We start from the raw sequence: 9,768 nt of genomic DNA on the forward strand, positions 1-9,768 counted from the left end.
ATGTGTATGTGTGTGTGTATATATATACACACACACATACACATATACACACACACATATACGTACATACAGGGGAACATTATTCAACCTTAAAAAGGAAATTCTGACACTTGCTACGACATGAGTGAACCTTGAAAACATTTAAGCTAAGAGTCATAAAAGGACAAAAGCTATATGATTCCACTTACATGGAGTAGCTATAGGAGACAAATTCGTAGAGAAAGAAAGTACAGTGGTGGATTTCGGGGTCCAGAGAGGTTAGGGAAGAACAGGGAGTTACTACTGAATGTAATGGGTACAGACCTTCAGTTCTACAAGATGACAAGAGTTCTGGAGATGGACGGTGGCAATGGTTGCCCAGTAAGATGAATGTATCTAATCCCACTGAACCGTACATAAAAATGGCTAAGATGGTCAATTTTACATTACATGTGCTTTTTGCCATGATTTAAAAAAAGAACCGAATCTGCCTTGCAGGGCAGAAAAAGGGTGCCCACACAGCCAATCACTGTGCCTTTATCAGCAACCACTGCATAATAGGTATCATTTTTACTTGATTACTGGCCCATAAAAGACACCAGTTAGGAAATGAACAGTCTGCTGTGTTTAAAAGCAGAAAAGATTCAAAGCGTCTTCCCAGCCCGACCACAAGCAACAGACAGCGAGGCATCAGCTGCACTCTGCAGCTTCGGCTGGTTTTCTCACTAGCAACTGTCTTGGCAGAAAGGGCCCAGGAAGACCTTAGCTGCGAGGAACAATGGCATTCTTACCAAGTGTTCGAGGCCATAGTCAGCTTGGGCAATGCTAGTGCTGCTGAAAGTGTTTGTTTCAACGATATCTGCCCCAGCCAGCAAGTAATCCTGCAACAAGAGGTAGCAACGTCAGTGCTCGGGGTTTCAGAGGCCCTGTCCCCCCGCAATAAACACCTCTGCTCACCACCACCACCCAAACACCGTGTGACCACCCACTAAGCGAGCCACTGCCCCGGAGCCCAGAGACGCAAAAAGATACAAGGACCCGACAGAGAGGGACGTGGTGTAAACAAGCGCAGAGCTCGATGCGGACACAGTTCCCATGCTAAGCGGGGTGAACGGAATGAAGTTCCTTAAACCCCAAGTTTTCGTTGCCTCATGGAAAGTACCAGAACGCAACTCCACGGGGTGGCTGTGTGATGACACGAGTTCTGGCCCAGGACAGCCCTCTCCAGCCTCAGCACAGTTCGATTCCCACCGGTGACGGCTCGATCTCTGAGAGCCCAGCTCTGCCCATGATTGTTTCAGTCCCTCTCTGCAGGTCCCTCTGAGCCAGACGGGCACTCCTTCTAGGACCCGGAGGCTCTCGGCGCCTTGCTGTCCTCCTGGTTCAAAACCCGCTTTCCCCACTTCACGCTTTGGGGACGACACTTCTTCATCCTCAATCTGAGGAACACTCTGGAATCTCTCAACTCCCCTGATTTTTCCCAACAGTAAGCAAACCCACCCCCTCCCTAACTGATACACACTCTTGACAAGGAGCTGGGAAGTGAATTTCTCACTTATAGTAAGTCACAAACATCCGAAATATCCACCAGTTGGAAAAAAAACAAATAAGCTAGAATGTATCCATTTTATAACATGCTTTGTGGCGGCTAAAAACACCATGTATATCTACGGATATTGACATGGAAAGATCTCCAAAAATAGGCCTGAGTAGAAAGCAAAACTGACCGATATGTAAAACAGGACACATTAAGTTTAAAGCATACATGCACACAACAGTATGCGTTTTCGCACATATATACATAAATGCCTAACAAATTGATGTGGAAAGACATATAGGAGTAAGTGGTTATCTCAGGAGAAAAAAAAAAGAAATTTGGAATAGTGGTCAAAAATGAATTTATTCTCGGGGCACCCGGATGGCTCAGTGGGTTAAGCTTCTGCCCTCAGCTCAGGTCATGATCTCAGGATCCTGGGATAGAGCCCCACATTGGGCTCCCTGCTCAGCAGGGAGAGAAGCTCAGCTTCTCCTCTCTCTGCCTGCTGCTCTGCCTACTTGTGATCTCTCTCTCTGTCAAATAAATAAAGTCTTTAAAAAAAAAAAGTGAATTTATTCTCAATCTATGGGTTTGGTCTTATGAGAGCAAATTAAATTTTTCAAAAAAGAGCAAGAAAAACTGGAAACAACATTAATGCCTAGGAATAAGTAAACTAGTTAAGTAATTAATAATACATATGTAGGTTATATCATGAAGTTATTAAACCTTGTTTGAGAATATTCAATACTCCTGTATACAGATAAAAATGCAAATCATACAACAGTACGAATATAATTAAAATTTAATTTTTAAGATCCCACTATAAAAACTAGATTAAAATATAACTTAAAATATGTGATTAATAGTTAGTCTTGGTATTGATATCTCCTGGTTTTGATTTTCTCCTTTATGGTTTTCTATACTATCTTTTTTTTTTAAACAATAAACATGTATTGTCTTTACAGTTAGCAAAAAAATTTCTCAGTTCACAGTTCTCTCCAATTTGGTGTAGATTTGAAAATTTCCATAATATACAGTTTAGAAGGTGTTTCTTATAGCTCTTCACCCTCTCCCTATGCCTCTTCTCCTAGCTCAATATCCCACTCCTGGACTCCAGGCAGGACGTCCCTCGATTCCAATCCTATTCCTGCCAATTTAAAAAACATGTGATCTGGGGCACCTGGGTGTCTCAGTGGGTTAGGCCTCTGCCCTAGGCTCGGGTCATGATCTCAGGGTCCTGGAATCAAGCCCCACATCAGGCTCTCTGCTCACGGGCAGCCTGTTTCCCCCTCTCTGCCTACTTGTGATCTCTGTGAAATAAATAAACAAAATCTTTAAAAAAATAAAAAACAAAAACGTTATGACCTGAGTCAAGCTACTGAATTTCTCCACTCCTCACAGAGCAAGCTGTCAGGAGGAAAGGAGGCCAGGAAGAACAGCATTTTTAGAGGCTAACAGAGGTTCTGAATTGTGTTTCGTGGGGCAATGCTGTGGGCAAGGACTGCCTGCGGCGCTCACCCATATCCTGGCGGCAAGCTCCCACAAACGTTTCCCCAGCAGAGCCCAAGATGTGAGGACACCAGCCCTCGTGGCATCTCAGCTATAACCATAGGGAACTTCGGGGAGAAAACAGTGTATTACTCACAAGTCCTGGAGGGTACAGGCATGCCCAGAGCCACACTTCAAGGGGCGGGGGGGCAGATGGGCACGGGAGTGAGCACAGACATAGGGTTCTGCCTTTCTGGGGGAACAAGGATGGGGCACCTAGGGTTTCACAGTTTCACTCTTTACTGCCAAATTTAAAACATAAGAGTGGGAACCAGGGTGTAGAAAGGGAAAAATGGGGCCAGGCAGTTGTCGGGCTCATCCAGGGCTCCCCAAGAGCAGAACTCATGAGTGAGGGCCATCAGGTATCAAGTTGTTCAGCGAGTAGCAGCACCATGTTTAATTAGAGACAGATGTCTCCTGAAATGCAGATCTTGGCAACCAAAAGCTCAATGTCAGGCATTCACGCTACGACCCAAAGCAGCTTACTGCCAGGCACCTATATTACAAATATAACTTGGACATTCTGTTAAAATTATACATCAGAGGATCTGATCTATGGTCACTGGCTCGACCAGAAATAACCACATGTGAAAAAAACCTGGTCTGTTTCCCTTCTTCATCCATGAATACAACACGCTCTCCACATGTCTGGCTAGTAAATGCGCCCCCATAAACGGGACACCCCGGCACACTTTGTTGTACTTACAGCCATTTTCACTCCACAGACCTATCGTGGGAACCTCGGTCTTCCATCTAGATGCCTACCTAATACACAGGGCAAGCAATCTTTCCTCTAACAAATATTTATTGAGCACTTCCTATGTGGGAGATAACGTTCTAGGCAGTAGGGCTTCAGTAGTGAAAAAAGAGGCATAAATTCTTGCCCTGCAGAAGCTTATAATCTAGTGGTAATCCACAGGAACAAAATGATGAAGCTAAGGGTACAACAGTTCATGTGATTTCAACAGCTCCATTGTAAGAAGTTTATTTGTGGGGCACCTAGGTGGCTCAGTCAAGTAAGCAACTGCCTTCCACTCAGGTCATGATTGCTGTGTCCTAGGATAGAGCCCAGCATCAGGCTCCTTGATCAGCGAGGAGCCTACTTCTCCCTCTCCCTCTGCCTGCTGCTTCCCGTTTATGCTGTCTCAAATAAATAAATAAATAAAATTTTTAAAAAGTGTATTTGTAACCATACCAGGCCATTCATATCAATGATGATATTCCCAATCTACAACAGACTAGATTTTATAATAGGATTTACTACTCTCAAGGCCTCGCAGAAAAATTTAGTTACCATTCTTCTTACAGAACCATACCTTTTTAAGGATCAATTTTAAATCTTCTGGTACCTGGAATTCCCATAATGAGCAAAGGAAAGGCATTCTTAGCTTTCCTTCACATGAACGCCATTCTGCAATTAACCTAGAACAAAGTCTTGACCACACAACAGAATGATCCCTTCCATTCTCGATGGATCCGTTAATCACAAAGTGATTTGTTTAGATGAATTTTTTTTTCCCTTAAGAGACTGAAACATCTATAACAATGCCCTTCTCTAGAAAATAAAACTTTCTCACTTCACTAGTAAATATGTTTTATCCTTCCAGTTGAATCCAGACCAAGAAAATAGATTCGATCACCTCAGTAGCTCTTCTGGTTGTAATTTTATGAAATTCTGGCGATGACCTACCAAACAATTTCATTCTGTGTTTCTTTCTAAATTTTAAAAATCTACTGCCCCCAGTTATTTTTTCCTGATTCATGCTGGCTAACCATTTTTATTGGAGACAGGAAAATGGAATGAAAGAGCATGGGATTTCACGTCAGGAAGCTCCCAAACGTCAGACAAGTTCTTTACCCTCTGTGAGCCACAACTTCCAAATCCACAAAATAAGAATAACGACCACCTTTTTGGTTTTACTTTATCGGGGCTGCTGTGGTGACTCAGGTAAAGCAGTGTATGTGAAAAGCCCAATTTGTCCAGGATTTCTATGGTCTTTCATTTAACTGCCTCAAAGGCAGGAAAACTACCTTTCTCACCTCCTTATCCTGAATGCTCATCGCAGTGTGAGGCCTTTCTTCAGTGCCCACAGCCTTCTTTGTGAACGAAACACCTCTTTCTTCTGTAACCTCCAGAGCCCTCGATATGCAAAGAGGCTTACAGAATAACAGCATGAGAACAGGAGGCATGGCGGTACTGTACCTTATGGATCTGGTAAATGACGTTGGGTTGAGTTATACTTAAAATGTCATTGTTGCCTTTTAGGGGCCTGACATGATCTTGAAATTCTTGACCTCGGAAGTCTTCTTCACTTAGCTTATGCCGCTGGATCATGGTCCCCATCCCTCCATCCAGCACCATGATCCTCTCCCGAAGAATGGCTTCAATCTCATCCTGCAGGCTTTTCTTCACACCTGCTTTAAAGAAAGTGAAAAATCCGACTTTCAAAATCCAGGGGGAAAAGATGCGTGCGGAAGGTTTCTAAGAACTACTAAAAGCCTCAATGACACTGACTAGAGCCCCCTCCTTGGTTCGGCTTTTCTTGGCTACCCTCACCACAGCCCACGTATGCCATCCCAAACCTGCTCTCTTTTAGCTCCAAATCCTTCTCCTTCTGTAGGAAATTCTACTTCTACTAACCCCTGTCAGAAGAAGTCTTCTACCCAGAGCTCCAAAATTCACCCTACCCTCCACCTCATAATCCTCTTATAGCTTGGCTCAAGCTTTTCCCTCTCTCTGACCTTAAGAAAGAGCACTTCTGTATCCTCTACAGCTCTGATAGTGGAACATGCCTCCATTCCTCCTCCCATTTTCATAAAAAGTCCAAGCATTTTTTCCAGAAGGTCTCTACTGTATTCACTTTTCAGTCCAGAAATAGAAACTATTTTCAGTCTTTAATACAGTTGTTACTGTAAAACAACCTACCTAGCTCCCACATATACAAATTTTGAGATCTTGTGAAAGGAGTCATCATATATGCAAGAGATCAAAGCTTTTTTTAGAGGCTCTAAATAAAACATCTGATTTTTTATTAGAAATTTAACAAACATATTCTATACTCTGTGTGGAAGACTGAAGTCCCAGAAAATGCTAAATTAACTTTGGCCCACTAAATATCAAAATATACCATAAAACTATATTCCCATAAAAAAGGAAAAATAAAATACAGAGTATCTCCATTGCTTGGAATAGGAAAAGACCTAAGATTCAAAAAGCCTAACTTGTAATATTAAAAAAATATATATATATAAATGTGATTCCATAAAAACTAAGGATTCCTATGAAATGAAAGTTACCATAGACAAAATTAACAAACAGATTATGGATTGGAGGAAGATTCTGCAATGTCTCAAACTGAAAGGGACTAACACCTATAATGTACAAGGAAGTCCTACAAAGATACAAATAATCAAGTCAAGGAAGAAGAAAATAATACTCAGCAACTATATAAAGAGATGCTCAAGCTCATTAGCGACTGGATGTGAATTAAAATAAGATGATACCCATTTGTAACCAACAGATGGACAATAATTAAAAAACGGGATAATGCCAAAGAAATCTGCACCCTCCAGTATGCCTGCTGGACAGAGCCATTCTGGAGAGCAGCCTAGCAGAACTTGGTAAAAAGTAAGCATGCAGAAAACACAGCAACCTCAATCCCGGGTGTATTTCCCAAACAAAATCTCAGGTTGATCCACCAGGAACACAGAAGGGCATGTTTGTAGGAGTGGCACGTTGGAGACAACGTTGGGAAATGTCCAAGTAAAATGTGGTAGACATTCGTGGGGAACACTGCACTGCTATATGATAATGGTGGGATACTACGTGAAAGGGTCAGCAATCATCTACTACCGAGATACTACTTACATAAATTAAAAGTACATACACACACTAGAGTACAAGGACACATACAAATACATGGCGATATGGGAACCAGGCCACCTGTGAGACCATGAGAACTGTGAACAGAAAATGAGATAAAAGGGGAAATAATAAAATGGGAATTGCATGCATTGAAGACAAAACTCCCCCCAACTGAGGCCCTTAAAAATTCCCTTCTACATCATCCACATGCTTATTTATCCTGTAGGGGATAAGATTTCCCTTTTAGAGGTCCTCCTCCCAGATTTGTTCGTTTAATGTTCATTGTTCTTATCCTGATGTATTCCCCAAGCTTTTCCAACAGGGGGTTATCTTTCACTGGCTTCTAATCACCGTTGCCCCTCCAGAAGCTTCTCCTAAGAGTAAGTCACCTTAACAATTCTTCTTTTTTCCCTTGGTAAGGTGAGCAGTCACAGAGATCTTCCATGAAGAACAATGATAACCAAAACAGCCTATTTATCTATATTCGGTTCATTGCATACAGAACATTCTGTAGAGTTTACTCCTGACTAACCACGTTCTTAACAGGGCAGATTCTACCCAACAACTCTCACAGTGGAAACAAAAATATATAGCTCTGCATTGCCCCCATTTAGCTGACGCATTCTGCTGTTGATATATTTAGATGAAGGTGAAATAACGTTATTTCCTTTCTTAATTAAATAGAAAAGCAAGCAGTCATGAGGCAGAGATATTATTCAAAGAACGGTATGATCTGCCTCTCTACCTCTTCTTTTATACCAACAGTGATAAAATGTTTCCCAGTCACATTTCCACTGGTTTCAAGAACAATTTTACCAGTCCCATATCAGAACCCTAGAATCAACAGGGTCACCAGCTCACCTCTGATAAATTTCCTTCTGAGTTATGAATTCAGTATTCAGCCCCTGCCATGCTAAACACCCTCATTTCCCCACACCCAGGTACTGCTCCATCCTTAGGACTGGTTCTCTTCTTTCTACATTTCCTACCTCATACCTCCCGTGTTTTTATGGGTATGTTTGACCAAAAATTTTAATCAAGGATGACCTTAGAGACCGATCTCATTATAAAGCTGAAACTATTGTCAGTTCTTGAGCTAACCTAGTTTTTTCTCAACATTAATCTCAGAGCCATCATTAGAATCGCTTGAGATTACTACTCCCCATCACGACCTACTATCTGCTCATTTTACAAAGTGATTCTATGCAATCTGGAGTGTGCAGAACGACTGCTCTAACCCTGATGTGGTAAAAGAAACGTTTCCTTAAGTTTTATCGTTCTCTGGGTTTCCTTATCCGCCTTGCAACACAGAAACTTTCTTTGGATGAGCACAGCAGGTGCTCAATAAATATTTATTGAACTGAAAACGTTAACTCTGGCAAAAATTTCCACTGCGCCCCGCTGAAATAAGTTGTACCCAACAACGAAGTTACTTTGACATTAAGAGGTGTCTCGGGCGCGCGCAGAGAGAGGACGCCTCATAGCTGCGGAGAATCCGCTTGCCTGGGGAGGAAGAGGTGAAGGTGCGGAAGGAACCCAGCAGAAGCACGTGGAACCTCCGCCAGCTCAAAGCTGCCGCCCTCCCGCCCGCGGGGAAAACTGGCGGCGCGCCTCCAGGAGGCGAGGAGAATTACCCCAGGGATTAGGAGCCCATAACAGGACTCAGTACACAACCCAACCGCGGAGAGCTGGAGGCAGCGTTACCGGAAGGCTTCAGCTCTGGCAGCGCGGGCGACATGCAGCCGAGTCTCCTCCTCCGCAGGCCAAGGGCGAAGCCGGGGAGTCGCACTCTGCACAGGAGAACACGGCCAAGAGCAACGCCAGCCAGCGCCTGGGAGCCGACCTCAGGGGCCGAGGTCACAGGAGGCACCAAGGAGCCCGAAGCCCGCGGCCCGGGTCCCGCGACGCCCGGGGCCTTCCGCGCACCACACGCCGCGCGGGGGACCTTCCGCAAGACCTGGGCGCGGCGTGGCGATAACAGACGCGCCCTCGGCCGCTACAACGCTCCAGCACGTGCTTTCTTCCCGGTCACCCGGCCTGTCCTCGGCGCAGAGCTGGCGGCCACACACGCGCGACCCTACGCGGGTCGCGGGAAAGGCGTGGACTGGACCCGAAAAGGAGGACGCCGTGGCGCTCGAGGCGCGGGACCGAGGATCTCAAGCTCCTTGGGTTTTGGGACAGCTGACAACGTTGCTAGCGTCTCCGCTCAATCTAGCCTCTGCGTGGGAGGTCCTGCCCCTTCCGACCTATGATTGGTCTGTACGAGCACGTCGCGCTGTATTGGCGGATCCATTTCAACCAGTCACCTGAGGGTTTGCCCCAGGGCTCTCTGGGAGTTGTAGTCCAAGGTCCCATGCAGTCAATGTTGCCGGAGCCCCAAACTGTTAAGCCCTGCGGGGTCTGGGCGCATCTCCAAGCCCGATATCCGGAAATGCGGCCGGCGAGGTCTCTCAAGTTTAAGTCGTAGCGCGGAGTCGGCGCTAGCTTCAACCTGTGGCGGTGTCAAGAGCGGGGAATTTGGAGTCGGGGGACCAAGTTCTAGCCACGTTTTGCTACTTACTGGCTCTGGGCAAGATGAATAACCTCTGAGTCTCTCGGCTCCACAAACAGAAAATGATAGGGTGGTAGTAATTGCTGCTTTATAAGCCTGTTGTAGGGGGAAAATGAGATCGTGCCAACGCGCTGTGAAAACTCTGAAGTACATACTTGCGTGTTAACTGTCAACTAATTGCAGTATAATTTATTGAACACTTAACTATGTATCATGCGTTGGGCTAAACACTCTCAATGCAAGGAAAGACAAGCTACGTCACACCCCCGCCTCTGTCTTGAAGAAAGA

The 9,768-nt window shown here is 44.6% G+C and overlaps 1 protein-coding gene across 5 annotated transcripts in view; it reads right to left on the reverse strand.

Moving 5' to 3' along the window:
* MTR (5-methyltetrahydrofolate-homocysteine methyltransferase) overlaps nucleotides 1-9,093 on the reverse strand; it is a 105,230-nt gene extending 96,137 nt beyond the window's left edge. For 2 of the 5 annotated variants that reach the window (XM_032883100.1, XM_032883097.1), the window contains exons 1-3: nucleotides 8,634-9,093; nucleotides 5,268-5,482; nucleotides 771-860 (exon numbers count right to left, since the gene is read on the reverse strand). In XM_032883100.1, coding sequence (XP_032738991.1) covers nucleotides 771-860; nucleotides 5,268-5,482; nucleotides 8,634-8,667 — 339 coding nt within the window. In that variant the 5' untranslated portion in view covers nucleotides 8,668-9,093. Of the gene's footprint in view, nucleotides 1-770; nucleotides 861-5,104; nucleotides 5,154-5,267; nucleotides 5,483-8,633 lie in introns of those variants that run through there. The other 3 variants (XM_032883101.1, XM_032883098.1, XM_032883099.1) reach the window with 3 other exon arrangements.
* Nucleotides 9,094-9,768: the final 675 nt, after the last annotated feature.

The sequence above is a fragment of the Lontra canadensis genome, unplaced genomic scaffold (genome assembly GCF_010015895.1).
Source record: "Lontra canadensis isolate GAN:19392208 unplaced genomic scaffold, GSC_riverotter_1.0 scaffold85, whole genome shotgun sequence".
Lineage (NCBI taxonomy): Eukaryota > Metazoa > Chordata > Mammalia > Carnivora > Mustelidae > Lontra > Lontra canadensis.